This window comes from Lepus europaeus, chromosome 18 (assembly GCF_033115175.1).
Source record: "Lepus europaeus isolate LE1 chromosome 18, mLepTim1.pri, whole genome shotgun sequence".
Lineage (NCBI taxonomy): Eukaryota > Metazoa > Chordata > Mammalia > Lagomorpha > Leporidae > Lepus > Lepus europaeus.
The window spans coordinates 16,814,577-16,841,940 of record NC_084844.1 but is presented as its reverse complement, the minus strand read 5'-3'; the positions used below and the strand labels follow the sequence as shown (position 1 = coordinate 16,841,940).

The 27,364-nt window shown below is 50.2% G+C and overlaps 1 protein-coding gene across 2 annotated transcripts in view; it reads left to right on the top strand.

Moving 5' to 3' along the window:
- The window catches only part of ITGB3 (integrin subunit beta 3), a 59,844-nt gene that overhangs the window by 5,053 nt on the left and 27,427 nt on the right, over positions 1-27,364 (top strand). For both annotated transcript variants that reach the window (XM_062175538.1, XM_062175537.1), the window contains exons 2-6: positions 11,650-11,735; positions 22,207-22,402; positions 22,932-23,184; positions 25,080-25,242; positions 25,883-26,044. In XM_062175538.1, coding sequence (XP_062031522.1) covers positions 11,650-11,735; positions 22,207-22,402; positions 22,932-23,184; positions 25,080-25,242; positions 25,883-26,044 — 860 coding nt within the window. The remainder of the gene's footprint in view (positions 1-11,649; positions 11,736-22,206; positions 22,403-22,931; positions 23,185-25,079; positions 25,243-25,882; positions 26,045-27,364) is intronic.

Below are 27,364 nucleotides of genomic sequence, written 5' to 3'. Positions count from 1 at the left end.
ATTCTTTGTCCTAAGAGCAACGACTATTTTGTGGCCACGTACGCTGTGTCACAATCCTTGGAGCCACAGGCTGTTAAGTAAACCTAGGGCAGTTCTACCTTTTAAAATTTATGGTAGCATCTCTGAAAAAAGAACTCACAAGAAGTCTTCCATTCTGGTTTTCCGTCATGTTCCCACAAAAAAAGACTCTTCCCTTGTTACCTGATTCCGTTAGTGAAGGTGTTCAGATATTCAGGCAGAGAAAGAATGAGGTAGTACAGGACTCATCCTAAGGAACTCAAACAATGGAAAGCAAAACTGCTGGTCCCCTACAGCATCCAGCAACTCCACCAGTGTGTTCTACTCAGATATTTCCCCTTGCAACTATAATTCTCGTGTGTGTGTCTACCTAAATTTCTGTTACGTGCGTATAGAAAAAAACAAACAAACCATTAATGTGAAAAGAGCTGTGGTCTGAAGTTGAGACGCCTATATCCAGTTCACAGCTCCTCCAGCTTTCCATCAGCTCGCTGACTGGCTCAGACAAGTTGTCCTACCTCTGGGCCTTGGTCTGTTGGTGGCTCAGGGGTTGCAAGGTGGACAAAGCAAAGTATGAATGAGAAACCTCTATTTGCTTCTGTCTTCCTCCCCCTTCACTGGAGAAGTTTCTCCTTTAACTAATAACTTGACATCCCATGTCAGAATTTCTTTGGGAAGAAAAGGGAGGTGCTGCTGTAAAAATCAAGTCTGACAAATTTTGCTCTACAAGAGTGTTCTAGAGGCTTGGCAGAAAGCACCGCGGTGGCTAATTTAGAACTCCCTGTGGTCATGCCTAAATCTTTTTGCTAATGGAATTCTTGGAGAGAGAAAACCTGGGTCTGTGGTTCTGAACTCCCACTTCAGCCTCCACACATGATCAGTTCCTCTGTACCGAATTGTTTGATAGAGGGTTGTGTCTGACCAATTGTCAGAGGCAGAAGGAGTGTGGTGTCCTTCCTGGGACTTCCACATGTTGTGACCAGAACATGCAGTGCCCTGGGCAGCTCCTGGAGCCTGTGGGTGTGGTCTGGACAAAGCTGCTGCTTCTCCCCTTTTTTTCCCTCTTTTATTAATTATTATTATTAATTTTTAAAAGATTTTATTTATTTATTTAGAATCAGAGTTACAGAGAGAGGAGAGACAGAAAGATCTTCATCTGCTGGTTCACTCCCCAAATGACCACAATGGCCAGAGCTGAGCCAATCTGAAGCCAGGAGCCAGGATCTTCCCCTGGGTCTCCCACACGGGTGCAGGGGCCCAAGCACTTGGGCCATCTTCCACTGTTTTCCCAGGCCATAAGCTGCTGGATCTGAAGAGGAGCAGCCAGGACATGAACCAGCGACCATATGGGATGCTGGCACCACAGGCGGAGGCTTAGCCAACTATGTCACAGTGCTAGCTCCAATTATTATTATTAAAGTTGACATAAAATTGTATATATGAAGGTTCTTCAATAAGTTTGTGGAAAATGCTCATTGCCTTTTTTTAAAAATAAATTTTAATTGGAGAGGCAGAGCAACAGAGAGAGAGAGAGAGAGACTGAGCTCCTATCACTGCCTCACTCCCCCAAGTGCCCACAACAGCTGGAGCTGGGCCATGCTAAAGCCAGGAGCGGGGAACTATATCCAGGTCTCCCACATGGTGGCAGGAACCCATGCACCCACTTAAGTCATTATCCCAGTGTCTGCCATAGGAAAGCCAGAGCTGTGACTCAAATCCAGGCACTGTGATATCGGACATTGGCATCTTTTTTTTTTTTTTTAAAGATTTATTTTTATTTATTTGAAAGAGTTACATAGAAAGAGAGAGGAAGAGATACAGAGAGAGAGAGAGAGATCTTCCATCCACTGGTTCACTCCCCAAATGGCTCCAACAGCCAGGGCTGGGCCAAGCTGAAGCCAGGAGCCAGGAGCTTCATCTGGGTCTCCTGTATGAATGCAGGGTCCTTGAACCATCTTCACCTGATTTCCCAGGTGCATTAGCAGGGAGCTGGATCGGAATTGCAACAGTCAGGACTCGAACCGGCATCCATATCAGATATTGGCATTGCAGGCAGCGGTGTAACATGCTATGCCACAACACCATCCCAGACAGTAGCATCTTAACCAGCATCTTTACTGCTAGGCCAAATACCTACCCTTCAGTATCTTTTAATTCCACTTTCCATGAATTTTTTAAAAGTATCTTTAAATTTGTGGTGCACAACGTGATGTTTTGAAATATGTGCACATTATGAAATGCTAAATCAAGCTGAGTAACTTGTGCATTGCCTCACGTACTTGTTTGTAGTGAGAACACTTAAAATCTACTCTCTTAGCAGCTTTCCAGTCGATGGTACCATGTTACTAACTATAGTTACCATGTGGTACAATTGATATCTTTGACTTTTTCCTCCTAGCTGAACTGTGTGGCCAGCATCTGCCTGACCATCCAGCCCCCTGTGGTCTAGTCTTGTGTTCCTGCCAAGCTTGGGGATGACAGGAGACTCCAGGGTTTTGATGCTGAAGGTGCAGTTTGTAGAAAACCCAGCAGGCTCTGGGCAGCTCACATTTAAATGCTTGCACATGTAGAAAGGGAAGCATAAAGGAAGTCATTTAAAGCAATCTTTAATTCCCTTTTAGCTTCTAAAAAATAATTAGGCTTGTAAAAAAAAAAAAGCAGTATAATAATAATGAAAGTGCAAATTCCTTTTGGTCTCATTCTTTTTTTTTTTTTTTTTTTTAAAGATTTATTTATTTAATTGAAAGGCAGAGTTACACAGAGAGAGGAGAGGCAGAGACAAAGAGAGAGGTCTTCCATCCGGTGGCTCTCTCCCCAATTGGCTGCAATGGCTGTTGCTGCGGCGGTCCGAAACCAGGAGCCAGGAGCTTCTTCCGGGTCTCCCACACGGGTGCAGGGGCCCAAGCACTTGGGCCAGTCTTCCACTGCTTTCCCAGGCCACAGCAGAGAGCTGATTGGAAGTGGAGCAGCCATATGGGATGCCTACGCTTCGGGCCAGGGCGTTAACCCGCTGTGCCACAGCACAGGCCCCTGGTCTCATTCTTAAGGTCCATCGTTGACAGTTACTTCAGAGTTTCCCCTTAAGTATATGACCATATATGTACTTATTGGTCATCATTGTATTTCTGAAATGGGATCATCCACAATAGGACCATTGTCACTTAGTGATATACCCTAGGCCTCTGTTTATGTTGGTTTGTGGCTTTCCATTGTTTATCCTAAGAGTTAATAGCACTAGCCAGAAGGCATACCCTTATATGGCTGTATCAGCCGTGACTTAACCCGTTCCTGCTGGAAGACATTGAGGTTATTCCCAATTATTTGCTACCACAAATCCGACTACAGGAGATATATCCTTATTCATTTATTATGCACCTTTGTTCAAGTGTTTATTTCTGTGAATGTGATATTTCAGTTTCATTCAAGTGTTTCCATTCTAAAGTTCTTGAACTAAAGTTGCTGGATCGAAAGGCATGACTGTTTAAAATTTTAGGAGGAGTTGGCCGGCGCTGTGGCTTAACAGGGTAATCCTCCGCCTTGCGGCACCGGCACACCGGTTCTAGTCCCGGTTGGGGCACCGGATTCTGTCCCGGTTGCCCCTCTTCCAGGCCAGCTCTCTGCTGTGGCCAGGGAGTGCAGTGGAGGATGGCCCAAGTCCTTGGGCCCTGCACCCGCATGGGAGACCTGGAGAAGCACCTGGCTCCTGGCTTCGGATCAGCACGATGGGCTGGCCGCAGCAGCCATTGGAGGGTGAACCAATGGCAAAAAGGAAGACCTTTCTCTCTATCTCTCTCCCTTACTATCCACTCTGCCTGTCAAAAAAAAAAAAAAAAAAAATTTAGGAGGAGTTGCCAGATTGTCCTGGAAAACAAGTGAACCAGTTTGCGTTCTCACCAAGACAGGCTGGCAGTGACAGCCTGCACTGCCTGCTGTCCACAGGAGCTGGGGAGAAAGGCCCAGACCTGGACAGCCGGATGCCAAGGAGGTCACCTCCAGGGTGCTACTGGTCTGGTGTCAAATAGTGCTTGGTACAGGGCTGCCTCTTGTGTGTACAGAATGAGTCAGACGAGAGGTGGGGCTGGCACTAACAAAAATTTTCCAAAACTCTTCTGAAATGCAGCCTTTCAATCAAATATCAGTTAGGCCGTTAGGAAGAAGTGGCTGCTTGTGCATAGTTTAAGAGGACTTGGGCCCTGGGATGCTAAGGCTGTCTAGAGGATTCGCTGCCAGGAAGTATTACTGATGTGGCTGGGTTCAACCTGTGAATCACGGGGAGCAGTGATACATTCCTGAACAGGACTGTGACGTAGACTCAGAGGCGCCCGAGAGATGAAGGGCTGTGGTGAAGTCCTCTGCCCAGTGGTTAGAATGTGGCGGTAGATTCCCAGCTGGTCCCGAGCGTTTTCCCTACCATATCCACCGTATCCGTTGTTTTACTGCTCCTGTTTTTCCAAGTTTCCCAGGGGCTGGGTGTTAATTGTAGACCACAACCAGAGGGAGGATGCCCCCCACCCCCACCCCGAGGATGGGCTGTATGCAGTCTTCAGCACTCAGCTACCTAATTAATGGGACCGGACATGATCTGGCCTCACTTACAAGGGCAGGGCCTACTGGCTGAAGGGTCAGTGAAAGGATATGGCCAGTGGTTAGTGCGTTGAAACTTTGTCCAAAGGGGATACTCTTGCTCAGGCCCAAACCCTCAGCAGGTCCTTGGAATATAGCTTGACGATGGCTACCCTTTTGACACTACCATGATCCAAACCCAAACCACTGCCATCTGCTGCCGGAATTACTTTAGTGACTTTCTAATCGGTCTCTTTCCTTTCTTGCTTCCTCTCTGTCCTCCATTCAGTGGCCAGGATAAACCTGTTCTGCTCACTGCTGCTCAAACTCCTCCAGTGGCTTCCCACCACGTGGAGAATGAAAGCCACACTCCCTACGGTGGCTGATGGCTTTCTAGTGTTCTGGTACTTAATTGCTCCTTCGACCTCCTCCCTGCCTCCTCCCCCTTTTCTCCTGCTGTTTCTTTAACAGCGTGAGGTCCATCCAGCCCTTGTTGTGGTTCTTTCTGTAATTCTTATTCCCTAGGTCTTCCCATGGCTCAGCCCTGACATCCTTTTATGTCAGTTCCTCAAAGAGACCTTCCTTGGCCACTTCTCTGATGGAGACTTTCTCCCCTCATTGCGTGCTCTTGTGTTATCCTACTTTCTTTCATCAAGCAGTGAAGTCATTCTGTTGTGCTGGGTGTGGTTTGCTGTTTCCTTCCTTCTCAAAAGCAGAGGCTTGGTTTAGATCCTCGGTGTGTCTCCAGGGAGCAGGAGAGTGCCTGGCTTAGGCGCGTGAGTGCTCACTACTTGTTGAGTGACCAAATGAATGTATACACCATTGATATGTATGGGCAGACAGCTGTAAAGCTAAAGTAGCCACTTTCCCACCTTATCCACAGCTGGATTAACATAGCAACGTTTTCATCCTAGGCTGGCTTTTTTTCAATCACACAAAGAATTCCAGGGCACTGGTCCTCAAAGATCACGTCATCTATGGGAGGAAGTGCAAATCCACTTGTATTCATTTCTTAGGGCTGCTGGAACAAGGCTGCACAAACTCAGCTTAAAACAACAGAAATTTCTTCTTCTGAAGCTAGAAATCTCAAGTCAGCCTGTCAGCAGGGTCGCAGTGCCGTGGAGCCTGGTTCGAATCCTTCCTCGCCTCTTCCTGGCCTTGGTGTTCCTTGGCTCTGGGCTGCTTCCTTCCAGTCTCTGCCTCCGTCATCACGCGGCATTCCCTCAGTGTGCTGTCTTCCTCTTATAAGGACTCCGGTCAGATTGGATCGGTGCCCACTCCAGTGACCTCATCTGCAAAGATTCTATTTCCAAACAAGGTCACAGTCACAGGTATTAGGAGGTAGGATTTCAACATATCTTTTTTGGGAAAACAATTCATTTTATTTATTTATTTTTTTGACAGGCAGAGTGGATAGTGAGAGAGAGAGACAGAGAGAAAGGTCTTCCTTTTTGCCGTTGGTTCACCCTCCAATGACCGCTGTGGCCGGTGCATCGTGCTGATCCGAAGCCAGGAGCCAGGTGCTTCTCCTGGTCTCCCATGGGGTGCAGGGCCCAAGCACTTGGGCCATCCTCCACTGCCTTCCCGGGCCATAGCAGAGAGCTGGCCTGGAAGAGGGGCAACCGGGATAGAATCTGGTGCCCCGACCGGGACTAGAACCCGGTGTGCTGGCGCCACAAGGCGGAGGATTAGCCTGTTAAGCCACGGCGCTGGCCAGGGAAAACAATTCAACTCATAATACATTTTAATACTGGTAAAGAAAAACTACACATGAATGTTTTCCAGTGTTAGATACTATTATCTAATTGGCTCTGATGCACTCTTAATTAATTAATTAATTTGATAGAAGGGGAGAAAGAGTTTCCATCTGCTGGTTCCCTCCTCAAATGCATGCAATGGCCCCAGCTAAGGCTGAAACTGGGAGCTGGGTACTCAATACAGATCTCCCACATGGGTGGCAGGAATCCAATTACTTGAACTATCATGGCTGCCTTCTAGGGTCTACATTAACGAGAAGCTGAAGTCAGGAGCCAGAGTCAGGAATTGAACTCAGGAACTCTATGGGATGCAGACTTCTTGTTTTTATTTTTTAAAAATATATTTATTTATTTATTTGAGATAGAGATAGATATCTTCCATCTGCTGGCTGCAATAGCCGGGGCTGGGCCAAGCTGAAGCCAGGAGCCGGGAGCTTCATCCAGTTCTCCCACATGGGTGGTAGGTGTCCACACACTTGGGGCATCTCCCGCTGCTTTTCCTAGGTCATTACCAGGGAGCTGACTAGGAAATGGAGCATCCAAGACTCGAACTGGCTCCCCTATGGGATGCTGGCATTGCAGGCAGTGGCTTAATCCACTGTGCCACCATGCTGGCCGCATGAATCAGACTTCTTAAATGCTAAAATGAATGCCTGATATTCTTCTTCTCCTTCTTTAGATTTATTTATTTACTTGAAAGAGAGTTACACAGAGAAGGAGAGGCAGAGAGAGAGGTCCTCCATCCTCTGGTTCAGTTGGCCGCAACGGCTGGAGCTGGGCCAATCTGAAGCCAGGAGCCAGGAACTTCTTCCAGGTCTCCTATGTGGGTGCAGGGGCTCAAGGACTTGGGCCATCTTCTGCTACTTTCCCAGGCCAGAGCAGAGAGCTGGATGAGAAGCAGCGCAGCTGGGACTTGAACTGGTGCCCGTATGGGATGCTGGCACTGCAGGAAGTGGCTTTACCCACTGCGCCACAGCGCCGGCCCCTCTGATGTACTTCTTAAAATACCAGTGTAAAATCTCTGAACTCAGGAGAAAGCCTTCGTCCATAGCCTTAGATTTGGTGAAATACGGTAATTTGGATTCCCCACTGCTTTGGGCAATGCTTACTGGAGCTTTTTGCTTAGAATGCAGGGATGTTTGTTACCTTGAACTCTATCTATCTTCCTATCTCTTCTTCCCTTCCCTTGTGTTAATGAGCTTGTGCTATCTTGAAGGAAGGAGCAAAAATAAAATAAGCTTTCTTAATAACTTGAAGTAGAGAAACCACTTATGCACCCAGGACAGTTAGTGTGAGATGTTTTGTTCTTCGATGACTCACTGAGCCAGGTGGCTGCAATGGAAGGATCAGGCGCAGGTTGAGTCACCCAGTGTCCCCATGCACCTAACTGGGATTTGACCAATTTAAGTCCATGGCCAGGCAGAGGACGCAGGCTGGAACTGCAGATAGCACGTGAGATGTCCATGGTGTTTGCAGTACAGATTGGCCTTCCTGCCCGCTCAACACTTCTCCCTGTCTGTAGTCCCGAGGCCTCGTCAGGGTGGCCCGTGTGTGCAGTCTGACATCCTGTCTCACTGGACAACATGTCCTCAAAATAACCTTCATTGACGCCTTATGACTTCCACTCGTTCCAACTCCCTTCCTTGTTTCCTTTTTTTCTCCATTTTTCCCTGTTCTCTTTTGGTTCTGTGAGTCAGAATGTGCCAAACCACAGCTTTCTACTTCTACTTTCCAGGCAGGCTTCTTGGCTGGCCATGCCTGTCTTTTCTAAGTGGCCTTCTCTTCTTGGCTGTCCCTTCTAGATTCGATTTTTTGAAACATTAATATTCCTAACTACTCCATTTAGAAGGCACATGTGATTGATCCTTTTACTTTAGCCTGATACTTTCTGGTTCCACCTAGCATGGCGTCTTCAAAGACGGCAAAGGGTTCACCTGCCCTCAACAGCTTGAGACTTAGGAGAAAAACAGCAACAGCAAAAACAATTCCAACAGTGGCAGCAGCAGCAGCAGCAACGTTTGTCGAGTCCTCTCTCTGCTCACAGATTTTGTAGGGATTGGCTCATTCAGTCCTTACTGCTGCCCTGTGGGCCCCAGGGCCAGTCCACCTTGTTTCCCTGCTTGGGCTGAGCTGTGGGGGGAAAGGGCCGGTAGGAGTCGTTCAGTTTGCAGTGACGTTCTGAGGATCCCACTTCTGCAGGGTTCAGGGGAAGTGGGCATCTTCGCCAGAGGCTGAGCGGGAGCATAGGCTTTGTGACTGACCGGAGGCGCAGGCCCCAGCGCCTCCCATCCGTCCAGGAGGGAGGGGCAGCCTAGGAGAAGCAGCTCCTTGAATCAGCATGGGCCCAGCTTAGACACTTCTGATGACTCAGCCACTTCCAACCACTGCGTTCCAGGGAACCTGCCCTGGTGGCAGAACTTGGTTGGGGGTATCACGAAATCAACCACCTGTGATTCATTAAAAAGAGGGCATTAGGGGGACTTGGTGACCATGACTTCCCGGACATGGCTTCCTCCAGAACGGATCCCGGCAGCTCAGCTCATGCTTTGGGATTGGGCCCACGGTCCGCTGGGAGGGGCCTGCTGTTATTTGTTTTGTGTCTGGCAAGGCTTTCTGTTGTGGCCACAAGTCAGGGACTCATCGGGAAATGTTAATTTGAGGATGAATGGATGGCTAAATGGATAGTCTGGGAAAAGTTTTCAAAATTAATTTGACAGTGCCCACACCTCCCACGATCCTCTTCTGTCTTTTAGCTCTCCCTGCAATCTCCTTGTGTTTCTCTTGCCCCCAGTGAAAATCCATGGCCATTGTGTCCAGAATTAACCCTCCGGATGACAATACCTACAGAATCTTTAAGAAGAGAGGGACATACCTAAATAGTTCAGGCTGAGTTCCTTTTAGAGGGTTCTGATAGGGCACTAAAGGGCGAGGGCTCTGTCCACTCTGTCTGGGGAGACAGCAGCTGTGAGGCTGAAATACCAGGAGGGCAGCCCTCACCGGGAGAAGCATCCGGCTTGCATACTAGACCATTCAACTTTCTGGATCTGGCAGCACCAGCCGCCTTCCCTCCATTACAGATACTGCATGGCTGAGGGCAGCCCCACATCAGAGGTGCCCTTGATGCTTTGGGGCCAGCCCTGGATCTGATGTCATGGTTCCCAGCCCACAGTCCTTGCACATGCATGCTCAAGTTGTAGCCACATCAGAGCATGGAGCCGCAGAGGATACCCTGACCTTTTGGTGTCATTCCATTTGCAACATTTGAGAGTTGGGAGAGGCCTTTGAAGTAAGACAGACTCAAGGCTCTGTAGAAGCGTGGGGCTCCCGGGAGCTCCTTCAAGAATTTCACGTATAATCTGATATTTAGAGGGAGACAATGAAAGTTTACATCGTCTGAGGAACTGTTGCGACCCATTTACATATTTAATTTGGAATTCCATGAGCGATTTTGAGAGATGAGTTCAGTTGATTAAAAGCAAAATAAAACTAACCTGGTCCAATACTTTTCAGTTCACTGCAGTGCATCGTTGCTAACCATCTCCTTTGGGTAAGGACTGGGGCTGGCCTGGTTGGGGCAGATCAGGCCTCAGAGGCTTAAAATCTATTGGATGGCAGTGTCATTAAGGCAGATACATAAATAATAATTATGGTAAGGATATGAGACTCAGAGAAATGGGGGCTGAGGAATTGAGAGACTCACCTAAGTCTCTTGATTGCACTTACACCCTTTCTACTACATCCCTCTCTCCCCTGGAGAGGCCCTAGAATGGATGTTGTTCAAGTGTAACTTTCAGCTAAATGATTCCCATACTAATATAAAATGGACATGTGTCACAAAATTTTATTGAGCTTAATTAATGAGAACCAGTAGGATGCTGTGACCAGTTCAAAGAGTTATACTTGATTTGTCAAAGAAATCCTGAAATTAATTATTAGATACAAAATTGGTTAATGGTCTACAAGACAATAAACCCTCTGGAAGTTTCCTTTTCTACTAGGTAGAAATCCATTTGCATTATAATTGGATAAGAATCTTATTCTCATCAAGAGCCATTTACATTGTTACTGGTTTTCTACAAGTTAAATATAAGCAAAGTATCCCAATCAATAAAAGTTAAAGGTCCATAGCCCTAGAAACCAGATACCCCTAGGCCTAGTAGGTCATTTTCTGAGTGTGCTTTTACCCAGGTATTGGGAGGGAGAGTTCAGTCCCACTGTGAACAGATGGAGAGGTGCTTACCTCTGTGAGATTTGGGGACACTGGGAGAATGCCCTCTGGTCAGGATGGTTACTCCAAAAATAGATTTGCTGGTTTTGCCGGCTGGGGGCCAAGGAGTCCCTTTAGAATCTGGATAAAGGAACTGTTCGGGTGACTGGGTTACGGGGAGGAGAGGACCATGCTCCTCCTCCTCTCAGCAAAGCCCTCCCTGTGATTGCTGCAGGCACAGGGGTTTGCTTGGCTGGGGCCAGGAAGACTGAGCTGGGGAAGCAGGAGTATGGCAGCATCTGTCCAAACAAAGGCCTGGCGTCTGCTGCCTGCCTGGGCTCTCAGGGCTGTTTCGGTCCCCTGGTTGCCCCTGCTCCCCTTCCCTGGTTTCCGCCTTTTAGCACTGTGAGCACTGCTCACTTGTGAATGGTGTGGCTGCTAAGAAGAGTGTTCAGAATTCACCCACACGCCTTTCTCCCAATGCCAAGAGTCCATGTTCTAGCTTGTATCAGTCATCTCTTTCAAACATTTCTGTAGTACTCCCCAGAGCATTTCACACTTGGATTCCAAGAGCAATGTGTTGGGAAGCTTGGAAAGATTTCAGAAGGTTTGCTTTCCCCAGCAGGCCAATGGGAACTGCCTTCCCACCATACTCAGGCTGTGTGTTCTGTTAGTGTACCAGGGCCTCGGAGCCCTGTGTAGGGGCTGTGAATGGCTGAGAATAGTTGGAGAGGGGACACGTTGCTGTTTTCCTGGGCCTCAGATTTCCATTCGCACAATGTGGGTGTGAAGCCAGTTGTTTGGGAAGCCTTCTGCTCAGTTGTGATGTGACGCTGGACATCACTGGGCCTGGGTCTCTGCCTCAGTCCAGCAGTTGTCATCACTGTGGCCTCATCATTGAAGGTCGTGATGAGTTTCACCCGATATCCCTCATTCTCCTTCCTTTCCAGTGGACGGTGTTGGGTAGATGTCTATGGCGTGGTTAGGCTGTGTTTGTGTGCACCTGAGAGCTGCGAATATGGGCATTTGGCAAAGCCGGGAAGGGCGGGGCAGCCTGGTTGCTTCGTTGAATCAGGGGCTAATGCCTGTGTCTCTGTGTTGCAGGGCCCAACATCTGTACCACACGAGGTGTGAGTTCCTGTCAGCTGTGTCTGGCTGTGAGTCCCATGTGTGCCTGGTGCTCAGATGAGGTAAGGAGCAGACCCCTGGCCCTGTCGTTTCCCCTGCTCCCTCCTAAATCACAGGCCGCTTGTCCCCTCTGAGCAAGCTGGACTGTGCCTTCCCATTCATGCATGGCGGTGGGGGTGTTGCTGGGAAGGCCACCCTGAGTCTACCGCGAAGCCCCGCCTGGGCCTCTGGGCTTTTGGCCTTACCATGAGCATTGCACTTTTGCCAGGCCCTGCTTGCTTTTGGTTGGGTGGATCATGCCAGGAAAGCTGGGCCTCGGGTCTCCAAAGGCGAGGCAGGAAGGGGCTGTAGGTAGGTATAGAAGCCGGGGACGATCTTACTTCTTCTTCTTCTTCTTTTTTTTTTTTTTGACAGGCAGAGTGGATAGTGAGAGAGAGAGAGACAGAGAGAAAGGTCTTCCTTTTTGCCGTTGGTTCACCCTCCAAGGCCGCCGCAGCCGGCGCACTGCGGCTGGCACATCGCGCTGATCCGAAGCCAGGAGCCAGGTGCTTCTCCTGGTCTCCCATGCGGGTGCAGGGCCCAAGGACTTGGGCCATCCTCCACTGCCTTCCCAGGCCATAGCAGAGAGCTGGCCTGGAAGAGGGGCGACTGGGATAGAATCCGGCGCCGCGACCGGGACTAGAGCCCGGTGTGCTGGCGCCGCAAGGTAGAGGATTAGCCTGTTAAGCCACGGCACCGGCCAGATCTTACTTCTTACACCAGAATTTTAAAAAGGCAAACAAAGGAGGAATCCCGCGCTTGTGTTGGCGGCTGTTTAGTCAAAGGATCTTTGGTCTTCCTCTCTCTCTGATGACTGGGTCCCTTGGCTTTGTATTTTATTCTCCGAGGTGTCAATGAGTGAAGGCACTGGGCTTGTTGGTGAGGATGGGAGGGTGACAGGAAAGGGTTGGCTGTGTCTGGGCAGAGGGTTTGTTGTGTCTGGGGCCCTCGGGAATGAGTGTGTCTCAGGGCCTGGCTGTGTTTGTGGCTGGGACAGGAATCTGGAGCTGGCAGGAGTGGGAGGGGGAGGGGTGGATGTGGCTGGAGAGAGTCCAGTGATTACGGAGCTGAGTCACTGGGCTCCCGCAGGTGCTGACCTGAGCTCCTGGCCTGGAAGCTGCCCAGCGACCTGAGTTGTCCTGTCTGTCCCCAGCATGTCCTTGCCCTCTGGTTTTATGATTGCTGCAACCGAGCCTCTTACTCTCCCCGTCGGCTTCTCTTCCTGATCAGCTGAGTTTCCTAAAAAGGCAGCCTCCCAGGCAGCCTGGGGGAGGGGTGGGAGCTGGGAGGAGGGCGGCCAGCGCGACGCAGGCCCACTCCACACGCTGCTGTGGCCTCCGTGCTGCTCAGCGCAGGAACTGCTTCCAGAGGCAGCTGCCCAACATCTGGGCCATGTTGACTTCATTTAGTAATTGAAACATTCCCTGGGGCCGTGGGGTGGGCGGTGGGGGATGGATGAGTCCTTCTGTCTTCCACCCCCGCAGGGTCTCCTCCCCTCTGGGCCCAGCGGGCTGCTCAAGTGTGATGTGGCCTCCTCCCTTCTCCTGGGCCATGTCTGTTAGTAAAATGGTGCAATCTTATCTATGGTGCAATCTACCCCCCCCCCCCCCATCCTAGGCTCCAGCCCTGGCAGGCCGCCATGGCTTATGGAAGCCGGGTGGCCACAGGGCCCAACCCTAGGTGTCAGCTCCACCCACCCCCCCAATGGGATTCACTGCTCCTACTTCCCTGCCCCCCACAAAGGGTTAGAGGACCTGTTCCTGAACACGTGGCTCTCTCAATCTCTCTGTCTCTTGAGCTCCCCCCCCCATCTCTCTGTCTCTGTCTCTGTCTCACTCTCTCTCATGCTCTCCTTCTCCTTCTTTTCCTTCTTCACTCCTTCCCTCTGGTCTGTCGAGTTTCCCCCAATAAACCCTTTCCCTTACTCTGGTGTTTGGTGTGTTTTGTGGCGGCCTTACAAGTCCCCTGCCTTAAGGTCGCTGTCACGACTTCGCTGCTTCTTGTATAAGGAAGGTGCCATTCTGCAAATGAGTCCTGCAGGAAGAGAGAGCCGAGGGGGCCGGAGCCTCCTTTAGACTGGGTGACCTGAAGTCACCTGGAGTAGACTGGGTGCCCCGGCAGGAGCCCAGCACGCAAAGGACGCTGCCCCCTCCTTCCAACTCAAAGAAAGGAAAGTGTGGGCAGCTCTGGTCCAGAGAGTCTGGGAGAAAGAAACCAAGTTCTTGGAGGGTCTGTCCTACCTGCCTCCCCTGCTCTGTGCACAGCCTGCTCACCTTTCTTGATCAGCAGAGGGACTGGCCAGGTAGCTGAGGTCGACCAGAGGAAGCCCTTAGGTCATGCGGCTAGATCTGGAAGGTGCAAATGTAGAATATTTATAGGTGACCAAGGTGAATCTTTCTATGTTTATTAAAACTAAGAAAATTTTTTTTGTTTATTCATTTGGGAGGCAGCCATGTAGACACACACACACGCACACACACACACACCAGAGAGAGCTCTCGTCTACTGGTTTACTTCCCAAATGCTACAACAGCTGGGACTGAGCCGCACTGAAACCATGAACTGGGGATTGAATCCAGGTCTCCCACGTGGGTGGCAGGGACCCAGCTACTGGAACCACCAAAGTGCTACCTCCTAGGGTGCAGCGTAGCAGGAAGCTGGAACCAGGACTGGAGCTGGGGCTGAATCCAGGCCCCGTGATAGGGCATGCTAGCATCCCAAGAGGTGTCTTAACTGCTGCACCAGATACCCACCCCTGTTTTTAAAAGTTTTTATAGACACATAATATTAGTACATATCAACGGGTTATAGTGTGATGATATATATGTACAAAGTGTAATAATTAAATCAGAGGAATTTGCATTTCTATCTCCTCAAACATTTATTTAAAAAAAATTTTTAAATATTTTATTTATTTATTTGAGAGTTACAAAGAGAGGGAGAGATGGAGAGAAAGGTATTTCATCTGCTGGTTCACTCCCCAGATGTCCCAACGGCCAGAGCTGGGCTGATCCGAAGCTAGGAGCCAGGATCTTCTTCTGGGACTCCCGTGAAACTGCAGGGGCCCAGGCACTTGGGCCATCTCCTACTGCTTTCCCAAGCCATCAGCAGGGAGCTGGATTGGATGTGGAGCAGCCTGGACTAAAACTGACACCCATATGGGATGCTGGCGGAGGCTTAGCCAGCTACACCACAGCGCTGGCCTGCTTCTCAAACATTTACGATTTCTATGTGTTGGGAAACTCCAGAGTCTCCTTTTCTAGTTGTTTTAAAATATCATGGATTGTTGTAGCCAGTGTTCCCCACTCTGCTGCAGAACAGGAGAATGGATTCTTCCCAACTGTGCTGTGCGCCGCGCTCCCTAACACAGGTGACCACTATTCTACTCTCTTTGCAACCGTTACTCTTCAAACTTTCTTTTGCATTTCTGTGGTGAGTCTTGTCCCCTGGAGCAGGTCAAGTAGGATCAAAACAGGAGAGATGGGGTGGGGGCAGACTGAGCAAGGGATTCGGTGCAGGTAGAATCAAAGAAAACGAAAGGGGGGGGGGTGGGGCGAAAAGTCCCATAGGACACTCTCGGGGAGAGTGGAATTGGAACCCAAGAGTAGGGGAGCTAAGGGGCTCACAGGTGACTACAGCTGTCACTCAGCAGGAGGGAGGCCCCTAGCCTGGGGCAAACCGTGCTGACCAGGAGCAGTGAGAGCTGGGAATCCTGCATCCTAATCTGAGTGACTGCTTTTCCTTTTCCTCTTCCTGAGGGAGCAGGGCCTCCTCTGCTTAGGCCACGTTTTTACTGTGGAACATGCCTGGGTCATCGCCTTAAAAACCCCAGGTTATCTGTCGGGTCCATTTTGTGTGTGATTAGTTGAATGATTGGTGCCTGGGAGCCCTCTACTTCTGCCTGCCCTGCCCTGGCTGCTTCGGCCTGGCTGGCAGTGCCTGGAAAAACTGCTGGTTGGGCTCCGCGTTGCCTTGGTCCTGGAGGACTGCAGTTCTTGGGTGTGTTTAGTAAGCGCTTGGCTGGGTCGTAGGAAAGCGTGGCCAGCGCAGATGAGCCTGGAGTTTCGGGCCCACATGCATGGGGTGTGTTCCTGCAGGACTGGACACTGACATGAGTTGGGGTGACCTGCGATCTCTGGTCTGTAGACCTCACGAAAAGGCTGCCTTTAGGGATTCCGCTTGGGGTTGTGGCCTCAGGGGTGCCCTGCTGGGGTCTCACCAGGTGGTGAGAGTTGTCTACCAAGCTTGCCAAAAATGAAGGTCCCCAGTCGGGACCCTGGACCTATTGCGTCAGCACAGGCTGTTAGGACTGCAGGTTTGACAAACATTGCCAATCAACTGCAGGTTTGATAAACATTGCCAATCGAAGGAGCTGATCCTTGGGTTGAGGAGGATGGGGATGGGCGTGGTTGATTACTGCAGAACGGCTTGCTGAATTCAATGACAGATGTTGAATTAAACAAGTAATTTTTAGTATAAGTTTGCTTCCAATATTTGCTGAATTTGGTGACACTGAAGTGGAGGGAATACTAGAAATCCTTTTTAAAAATTATTTATGGGGCCGGCGCTGTGGCGCAGTGGGTTAATGCCCTGGCCTGAAGCGCTGGCATCCCATATGGGCACCAGTTCTGGTCCTGGCTGCTCCTCTTCCGATCCAGTTCTTTGCTATGGCCTGGGAAACCAGTGGAGGATGACCCAAGTCCTTGGGCCCCTGCACCCACGTGGGAGACCCAGAAGAGGCTCCTGGCTCCTGGCTTCGGATCGGTGCAGTTCTGGCCGTTGCGGCCAATTGGGGAATGAACCATCGGATGGAAGACTTCTCTCTCTCTCTCTCTGCCTCTTCTCTCTCTGTGTGACTCTGCCTTTCAAATAAATAAATAAATCTTTAAAGAAGTATTTATTTGTTTGAGAGGGAAGAGGGGAGGAGGAAAGAGAGGGTGTGAGAGAGAGAGAGAGAGAGAGAGAGAGAGAGAAAGGGAGGGAGGGAGGGAGGGAGGGAGGGAGAGAGGGAGAGAAAGAGTATGCGCTAGCTCTCATGCACTGGTTCCTTCCCCAAATATCTACATTGGGACTGGGGCTGGGCTGAGCTCAAGCTAGGAGCAAGGACCTCAATCCAGGTCAGTCCCTAATTGGGCAGGAGCCCAGTTACTTGAGACATCACTGCTGCCTCCCTGGCAACATTAGCAGGAAGCTGGGGTCAGAAGCCAGAGGTGGATTTCAAACTCCAATAGGGGGTACATGCGTCTTAATGGCTTGGCTAAATGCCTGACCCTAGGGGTTCTTGTATAGGCTCACGTGCACATTGGAAGGCAGAGGAGGTCACACTTATTCTTGTATCTAGGGATGAAAGAGGAAGAATGGGTTTGTGTCTAGCGAAATAGAGGAAGACACAAAATGGGCCTCCTCCTCATTTTCTTCTCAGAAGCTGCAGGGGAAAGGTTTAGGCCACGGTTTATATTTCTTTTTAGCCTCTAACAATTTTCACTTCTCTGCTGCTGTTTTTTTCATTTATTTATTTATTTATTTAAGAAAATCACTACATAAATTCCAAGTTTTTTTTTTTTTTTAAAGATTTATTTATTTGTTTGAAAGCTAGTGCAACAGAGAGAAAGATTTTCTATCCTCTGGTTCACTCCCCAAATGGTGGCAATGGCTGGGGCTGGTCCAGGCTGACGCCAGGAGCCTGGAGCTCCATCTGGGTCTCCCACATGGGTGGCAGTGGTCAAATACTTGGGCCATCATCTGCTACTTTCCCAGGTGCATTAGCAGGAAGCTGGATTGGAAGCAAATTAGCCAGAGTTCAAACTGGTACTCATGTGGAATGCCAGCACCTCAAGTCGGGGCTGGACCCAGAGTGCCACAACGCTGGCCCCTCTTTCTGTTTATCTTTAATCTGGAAGATAAATGTTCATATTGAGAGTTTTGTTCCAGCTTGTTATTGTTAAAAAAAAAAAAGGTGTAATATTGAGTACTCTTCTCCTTGTACACAATAAGGTGCGATTACCATCAACCATAAACCAGAGAAGCTTCCCTGCCCTCTCCTCCTCCGCTGTGTCCCTCCCCACTGTCTGTCTGTGTCGAGGTGATTTCTTGTCCTTCCCAGAGAAAGTCCATCCAGACAACAATGTAAACTTATTTGGATTGGAAATGTTTTGGTAGCTCTCCGGGGTGAAAAAAACCTATGAGGGCATATTGACGCTTGCCCTCCAAGAAATATAGTAGTAGTGGTTATACCGGCAGTGGTAGCAAAGCCTCTCTTACGTGTGTATTCCTATCTGTTTGAGGTTGAGAGTGTGTATTGTGGAGACGTTTCACACTCCCAGCCCTGTTGGATCCCAGACCAGCCCTGTGACACAGGCAGGAGGAGGACAATGACTCACGCTGTACTTTCCCAGTCTCCAGAATGGGATTAGGGGAGGATGGGAGTAACAGCATGTCACTCTCCAGGAAAGGCAGCCGGGCAGCGAGCCTGGGCTGCGCCTCCCACCTCTGTGCTGGGGATCTCCCCCTGGGTCTCAGCTATTTTTGCCCCTTTTGCGTAAGGTCTGGCATCACCGCAAACCGAAACTGTGCCGTCCACACCTCCTCTAGTTTCCTCTCTAGGTAACCTGCAGGTCTCCGTTCCCAGCCTGGGTTATCAGAGGCGCATGGCCCATGTGCTGAGGTCCCTGCCTGGGTGGTGTTTTGGGACTGGAGGCTCTCAGGGGCCCGACAAGCAGCACTGTTAGGCTCTGGCCTTGGATATCCGCGACCTCAAAGGGAGGCAGCAGCAATGTGGTTGTTGTCTTGCAGTGTTTATTTTTCTAAGGAAATGCATAGCAAAGCATGGGGGCTCCAGAGCATGCCTTAGCACTTGAACCCCTCTTCTAATTGGGGCTGCCGTGGTGTCAGGAGCCACCCTCAGGCCGATTCCCCCTTCCCATCCGGCTCCCAGGCCTGCTGCTCCCAGGCCTGCTGCTCCCTGCTCTCTCCCTCACTATCTGGGTTTGCCTGGAAAGGATCTGCCCCTCAGTGCCTCCAATCGTTGCCTTTTTTGGAAGCCTTTCTCCCCGGGGCGCTATGGGCAGCTGGAAGCAGAGATGATGTTGGGGTTTTCAGAGTAAGAAAGAGACTGCTTGCTGAGGGAAGGGTTGGGAGAGGTGGGCAGGGATGAGGGGAGGCCAGGCCCCAGTCCTGAGGAGCCCACCCATCCTTCCTGCTGTCAGAGCTGGGTGCAGGAAGAGTCCCCTCCCCTGCAGGGTCCTGGGGCGTCTGGGATGGGCCTCTTGGGGTGTGACAGCCAGGAAGGTTGGCCTTATGCCCTCCTGCCGCCAGTGAGGGTCACATTCCCATCCACGTGGGCACACTCTCCAGCCTATCAGAGGGCAGAGGGAGAGAGACTTGGAGTGTGGGGAGGAGGTCTGGGCTACAGGTGTTGAGTGTGGCCCTGGTGGCCCAGGGCCTCTCCTGATGTGGCAGCCCCCAGGGCTGTGAGGCTTCCATCCTGCCCTATTGCTCACATGCCTGTCTTGCTTCCTGCTCCCTGAGTGGGGCTTTCTGTGGTGTGGTTTTTCTAGAATCTTCCCTCCCCAACTCTGCCCCTCGGCGTGACACTCACTCACTCTACAGAATGTATCTAGGACTTAGTTTAGGGGGCGGTCACAGCCAGGCACTCTCGTTCTGCCACTCCCTGGCATCATTGGCCAAGTCGCTTGGCTTCCTGAAGCCTCAGAGTGGTTGCCTGAGTGATTGGGCTCCTCGGTTGCGAACCGCCCCCCCACCCCCCAGCCTGAGGTTCCTCAGCATTGCAGAGTGCACAGCTTTGCAGTAATCCACAGAGAGAGAGAGAGAGAGAGAGAGCGAGTGAGCGAGCACCTCGCGGGGCCGATGGCTCCTGAGCCATGTACCGTGACCACAGGTTGCTCCAGGCTGGGACGGGTTCCCCAGCTGACTTTGGAAGTGGCTGTGAGGGTGTGGGCAGGGTGGGGATGATTGGCGGAGCGTGGAGGTCTAGACATTGTGAAAACCCCAGGGAGGGGTTTTCCAGATTCCTGGCCGGTCCATGCAGCCTGTCAGGGAGCCCTCATGCAAGTGTGCCCGCAGTGCTGGCTCAATTTGCCAAATGTCAGAGCAGGGAGGGACTGACGATGTCGTGTCCTCTCACCCCCTTGTCGAGCAGGTGAGGAGCCCGAGGCTCGTTAGTGCCAGGCCCAGGGCCGAATCTGCTTCCTGATTTCCATTGTTCTTTCCAGTACAGGTGTCCCACGTCCAGCGCTGGGGCGGCAGAGGACTGTGGGACACCTGTCAGGGTTCTGGAAGGGGATTCGGTTTGTTCCTGGTCCTGGGTGGAGGAGGGTGATAGGGTAAGCTCTGGTCAAGCTTGTGGAGTTGGATCGATGATTAATTTGTCCAGGATCTACTTATCAAGCATCTCATAATAATTGCTAATTTCTTCTCTGCTAGGCACTGTGCTACACATGTGTGCAAAGGCTTTCTTACTCCTCTGTGAAATCCCTGTAAGGGAGGGGATGCTGTTAGTTTATTTTTAGTCTGTTTTATTGTGGTCAAATTCACCTAGCATAGAATTTACCATATTAAAAATACTTTTATTAAAAAAAAGATTTATTTATGGGGCTGGCGCTGTGGCACAGCGAGTTAACGCCCTGGCCTGAAGCGCCAGCATCCCATATGGGTGCTGGTTCGAGACCCAGCTGCTCTACTTCCTGTCTAGCTCTCTGCTGTGGCCTGGGAAAGCAGTAGAAGATGGCCCAAGTCCTTGGGCCCCTGTACCCATGTGGGAGACCAGGAAGAAGCTCCTGGCTCCTGGCTTTGGATCGGCACAACTCCGGCCGTTGTGGCCAGTTGGGGAGTGAAACAGCTGATGGAAGACCTCTCTCTCTCTCTCTGCCTCTCCTCTCTCTGTGTAACTCTGACTTTCAAATAAATAAATAAATAAATCTTAAAAAAAGATTTTTTATTTATTTGAAAGACATAGTTAGAGAGAGAGAAGGAGAGACACACAGAGAGATTTTCTATGTACTGGTTAACTCCCCAAGTGGCTGCAATGGCCAGGGCTGGGCCATCTTTCACGTGAGTGCAGGTGCCCAAGGACATGGATCATCTTCTGCTGCTTACCCAAGTGCATTGGCAGGGAGCTGGATCAGAAGCAGAGCAACGAGAATTTAAACCTGCACCTGTGTGGGATGCTGGAGCTGCAGGCCATGGCTTTAACCTGTTGTACCACAGCACTAGCTCCTAAAAAATACTTTTATTTGAGAGGCAGAGTGAGCTCCTATCTGCAGGTTCACTCCCTAAATGCCTGCCATGGCCGGGGCTAGGCCAGAAAGAAGCTGGGAGCCAGGAACTCAGTTGAGGTTTCCGACATGGGTGGCAGGAACCCAACTATTTGAGCCATCACTGGTGCCTCTCGGGGTCTGCATTGTCAGGAAGCTGGAATCAGGAGCCAGAGCCACCCATAGAATATGGGACTAATGAGTGTCTTAGCTGGCATCTTAACTGCTTGCCCCAGATTTGCAGTCTTAGCCATTTTTAAATGTGCAGTTCAGTGGTATTAAATACATTCATTGTATTATAAAACCACCGCTCCCATCTCTCTCTGTAACCCTTTTCACCCTGTAAAACTGAGACCCTGAACCATTAAACAATAACTCTCCTTTTCTCCCTCCTCCTATCCCCATAGCAACCACCATTCTACTTTCTGTGTCTATGACTTTTGGTTTCTTACCACTCCAGGTTCCAAAGGAGGGGCCATTATTTTCTTCCTGTTGCGGTTCAGGAAGCTACGCTTGAAGAGTTTGGGTTTCATGCCCAAGAACCAGTTAGTAAGTGGCAGTTGGCAATGCTGAGGTCTAGCCTGGGCCAATCTACTGTGCTCGCAGCCCTTACCGTCTGCTCCGCCCCTCCCCCTCCTCGCTACTTTTGTGGCAAGTCCTGGCTTAGGAAACAGAGAAAGAACAAGACATATACAGTTCCTGCTTTCGTGCAACTCAGAGCCTAGCTAGCATCTAACATAACAGCTTCCAAATTCTGTTAACCTTGACCGACAGAAAGAAATCCGTTGTACGTCATTATTTATTATACATGTTACCCCCTGCTCCCCATTATATAAAATTTCATAAAGTGACACTTAATTTGGTATTTTCTGTTCTATTGCATTTTATTTAATATGGTAGAGACCACCTACATAGATTTTGGGGTACGTGAATTGCATTTCACTGTTTGAAAAATGCCAGCCTAGCAGACATCTTACTCTGCAGACCCTTTCCCCAGCGGCCAGTGCGCGATCAGGCACTCAGTATTTCTGATCCCTCAGTTTCTCCTTTCTGTGCAGCAGTCCTGGGGATTATTCTAGCAAGGACCACAGCAGTTCATTTTTGCTGATTGAGCTCAAGTACTGGGTGGACTGTGATCCACTGGAAGGTGGCAGGGCCTGCAGGGGGCAGAGAGCCAGTGTAGCTCTGGTGGCAGGGCTTCCCCATGGGTTCTGTCTTCCAGGCCCTGCCCGTGGGCTCACCCCGCTGTGACCTGAAGGAGAATCTGCTACAGGACAACTGTGCCCCAGAATCCATCGAGTTCCCGGTCAGCGAGGCCCGAATCCTGGAGGCCAGGCCCCTCAGCGACAAAGGCTCTGGAGACAGCTCCCAGGTCACTCAAGTCAGTCCCCAGAGGATTGCGCTGCGCCTGCGACCAGGTAGGGATGGGACTTGTGGTGGGGCGAGACCTGGGGCAGGTGGGTGTAGGGCACAAGGTGGAGATGTTGGGGAGGTGGCTCAGATGGAGATGGGGAGGCAGAAGGAGGATGTAGGGGAGGTGTGCGCAGGAAAGTGGAAGGAAATGCAAGGTGCTGGGGCTTGAGTCAGATCTGAGTGCGAATCTCGACTCTGCCTTATATTAGCTGTTAGCAAGTTGTTCACCACTTCTGATGTAGCGGGCACTCAAAACAAGTTTGTTTCTTCTTTCCCTTGATGCCTGTTTTGCCTGGCTTGTAGCTTTGTGTTGAGGTACAAATGAGATATAGGATGAGAAAGTAATTTGTAGGAAGATTTTCCATGGGGTTTGGAGCAAAGGAGAGAGGGAGGATGGGGCTGAGAACCTTTGGAAGTGTTTTGAGTTTCCAGTTAAATCAATAAGAATGTAAGAGTGATTCACTTTGTATAAGGCATGTGTTTGGTGCTATGGAATTCAGAGAAAGGAGAAAAACCAACATCTTTGCCTTCCAGATGATTCGAAGACTTTCTCCATCCAAGTGCGGCAGGTGGAGGATTACCCTGTGGACATCTATTACTTGATGGACCTGTCCTACTCCATGAAAGATGATCTCTGGAGCATCCAGAATCTGGGTACCAAATTGGCCTCCCAGATGCGCAAGCTCACCAGTAACCTGCGGATTGGCTTTGGGGCCTTTGTGGATAAACCTGTATCACCCTACATGTACATCTCCCCACCAGAGGCCCTCAGAAACCCCTGCTATGAGTAAGTCCCTCCTCCGGAAGTGAAGGAGGTGCCTCTCCCCCCTGCCCTATGCACACCCAAGTCCTGGTTCCCATTTCTAGCTCTGGGATATCTTTGTTGGCTCTTTTCTCCCTTGGTCTTCCTGTTTGGCAAATGGGCCTGTCCACCTGGAGTGTTGACTGGCTGAGGCCAAGGCTGTTTGGGGAACTAGGGAGAAAACGCATCATCTTCTGAGTCTTGGTCTTAAACAGATAGGAGGCAAGGGAGAAGGGAGGGCAATGAGGGAGAGAGAAGCTTATGGACAAGTCAACAGAGGTGGTATGATTTCGGAAGGATTGATTCCATTCTTGTTACTGTTTTCCTCATCTGGGCTGTGCATCTTGCAGGGTTAAAATATGAGAGATGAAGTCCTAGAGGAATATGACAGAGTGGAAATGGCATTTATTGAACCCTTTACTAGTCTATAAGTTGATAAGTTTTGCCTCTGTTTGACATTTCAGCTTACAATTTAATGGCTTATTTAATTAGCAGACTGAAAATACATGCATTGCAATAATTTAAAATGGTGGTTACTGACAAAGTGTGAATTTACTTTTTTATTTTATTTATTTTTTAAAAAGAGGCACCATTTGAGTTTTTTTTTAAGATTTATTTATTTATTTATTCGAAAGTCAGAGTTACACAGAGAGAGGAGAGGCAGAGAAAGAGAGAGAGAGAGAGAGAAAGAGAGATGTCTTCCATCTGATGGTTCACTCCCCAATTGGGAGCTGTGCCGATCCAAAGCCAGGAGCCAGGAGCTTGCTCCGGGTCTCCCACGCGGGTGCAGGAGCCCAAGGACTTGGGCCATCTTCTACTGCTTTCCCAGGCCATTGCAGAGAGCTGGATCAGAAGTGGAGCAGTTGGGTCTTGAACCGGCTTCCATATGGGTTGCCAGCACTACAAGCGAGGACGTTAACCCACTACGCCACAGCACCGGCCCTACTTTTCTTTTTTAAAATTTTATTTATTTATATTTAAATTTATTTGAAAGGTAGAGACAAAGAATTAAATAGAAATCTTCCATTTGCTGGTTCACTTCCCAAATGTCTGCCAACAGTCAAGATTGGGCCAGGCTGAAGACAGGCACCAGGGATTCCATCTGGCTCTCCTATGTGAATGGCAGGGACCAAAGCACTTGAGCCATTACCTACCTGCCAGGGTGTTCATCAGCAGGAGGCTGGAATCAGAAGTGGAGCCAGGACTTGAACCCAGGCACTCTGATACGGGATGCAGGTGTCCCAAGCAACATCTGAACCAGATGTCTGCCCCTGAATTTACTGTTTAGTTTTCAGAATTTATTGTGTGGCTTTTAAGATTTCTCAGTAAAGATATCAACCATCAGTTAAGAAAACACAGGCTGGGGACAGAAAAGCTCCTGCCTAGCATCGCCTGTTGGCTTGTTAACGGTTCAGGAATGTTCCCTTATTGATGGACATTTGCTTTCCTGTGACTTTAGACAAGTGTTAAGTATAAGGTGATGGCAACAACAGCTCGCACCTCCCTCTGGCCTGAGTGCTTTGTGCGCTGTAACTCCCTGAGGTCCCACAGCAGTGTCACGAGATGTGTGCTCTAGTGGCCCCATTTTCAAAGGTTGGGTTTAGAGAGGGTCCCGTGGCTAACTAGCAGGGTGGCCTGCGGTTTGAACTCAGGCAGTCTGTTTTCCCAGCTCACCTCTCTCACCCTCTAGGCTGCTGGGAGATCAGATGATGATCCTTCAGAGAATTTGAGGGGTTTTGGGTCTGAACTGTCTGGGTAATTGTGGCTGCATGGGCCAGGCCTGGGTGTACCCTCTCCGTGTTTGTCCCCCTCTCTCCCTCCCACTCCCCGTGTTGCCTTTCCCATCCCAGAGTCTTAAATGATCTCCCGTCCCTCTGCAGTATGAAGACCACCTGCTTACCCATGTTTGGCTACAAACATGTGCTGACGCTAACTGACCAGGTGACCCGTTTCAATGAGGAGGTGAAGAAGCAGAGTGTGTCACGGAACCGGGACGCCCCAGAGGGTGGCTTTGATGCCATCATGCAGGCTACAGTCTGTGATGTGAGTGCGGCGGACACGGAGTGCCAGGCATGGTTGGAGATTAAGCAGAGGAAGATTTCTGGTGTGAAGTAGATAAGAATGAAGCAGAGCTTCACGCAGGGCTGGGATGTAGCCTCCTGGCCACTCTACGGCCAGAGATGACGTTTCTTTGGATCTCGGTGGTCCAGGATTTTTCCCAGGGAAACCATTTCCCACCCTCTCTGAAACTGCTTCAGAGTCGAGGCTGGGTTCACTTAACCTCGCTAAGTGGGCAGATGGGATTTCTCCTAGCCCAGCACAGCTGTGCAGGTGCCCTTCCAGATGGACAGTGTGACTGTCATTGGAGAAGCCGTTAGAGATAGAGAATGAAGCTGTCATTTGGTCAGTCAGCCAGGAGCCTGGAGAGCAGAGGTCGCTGAGCGCTGTCTCGGGTTCCAAGGAGTGGCACTGAGCACTGTCTTGGGTTCCAAGGAGTGGCACTGAGCGCTGTCTCGGGTTCCAAGCAGTGGCACTGAGCGCTGTCTCGGGTTCCAAGCAGTGGCACTGAGCCCCTTCTTCAGCTTGCCCAGCCCTGCAGCCAGGGAGGTCCTTGGGTCTTTGTTCTCCACCAATGACGTGGCTGAAGTTGCTTTGTCTCCTTTGCCTTGCTTTTTTCTAATAGGAAAAGATTGGCTGGAGGAATGACGCATCCCACTTGCTCGTGTTCACCACTGATGCCAAAACTCATATCGCACTGGACGGAAGGCTGGCCGGCATCGTCCGGCCCAACGATGGGCAGTGTCACATTGGTGGTGACAACCATTACTCTGCCTCTACCACCATGGTGAGATGTCAGGCACCAGCTGTGGTCCCTAAGCGTGATGGCCAGGGCCGCCCCAACCCAGGCAGAATCTTTGTGTGAAGATGCGAGTGGCAGCTCTTCCTCTGGAAAGGGTTCAAGGGTTGGTTTCAGGCTGTCCTTGCTCTCTGCCGGATGGACACCGCATCGAGGTGCGGTCCATTAGGGAGGCCCTGACTGTGGGCAGTTCACTGCCTCCATGATCACCATCCCCGTGGGCAGCATCACAGCATCCAGAATGGACCCAAAGGACTTTCTAGGTCCAACTGGAAAGCAGCCTTCCTCTCGGCACTGATTGGCCCCTTCTTGGAATATCAGGCTCGCTATGGTTCTTGGAAGAATATAGAGGAACAAGAAAGATCACCAAAAGAAGGAGAGCAGGCCCAATGAGGAAGGGTTAAGGGTTCATAGTCAGTTAGCTGGAGGAGAGAAAGCTAAAGGATGATTTGACTGATAGGTGAGAAGACTTCTTATAAGTTAATAAGATGGAAGAGGTTTAACCTGAAGCAGGAGAACTTGCTATAAGCCTTAAGAAAAATATGTTTATATGCAGAATGCTAATATTCCGACTACCTGGGTTGAGGGTTGTGAGCTCCTCATTTCTTTCTTTCTTTTTTTTTTAGGCAGAGTTAGACAGAGAGAGAGAGACAGAGAGAAAGGTCTTCATTCCATTGGTTCACCCCCCAAAGGACCGCCACAGCTGGTGCACTGCACCGATCTGAAGCCAGAAACCAGGTGCTTCCTCCTGGTTTCCCATGTGGGTATAGGGCCCAAGCACCTGGGCCATCCTCCACTGCCTTCCCGGGCCACAGCAGAGAGCTAGACTGGAAGAGGAGCAACCAGGACAGAACCGGCGCCCCAACCGGGACTAGAACCCGGGGTGCCAGCACCACAGGCAGAGGATTAGTCTAGTGAGCCATGGCGCTGCTCTTCATTTCTTAAAGACAATATACCAATGACCTTGTCTAGGTGGCTTTAAAAGTTCACCTATGAGGGCTGACACTGTGGCACAGCAGATTAAGCCACCGCCTGCAGTGCTGGCATCCCATCCGTGCACTGATTTGAGTCCTGGCTGCTCCACTTCCAATCCAGCTCCCTGCTAATGTGCCTGGGAAAGCAGCAGAAGATGGCCCAAGTCCCTGGGCCTTTGCATACACGTGGGAGAGACCTGGAAGAAGCTCCTGGCTCCTGGCTCCTGGCTTCAGCCTGGCCTAGCCCTGGCCATTGTAGCCATTTGGGGAGTGAACCAGCAGATGGAAGATTTCTCTCTCTTTCTCTTTTTATAACTCTGACTTTTAAATAAGA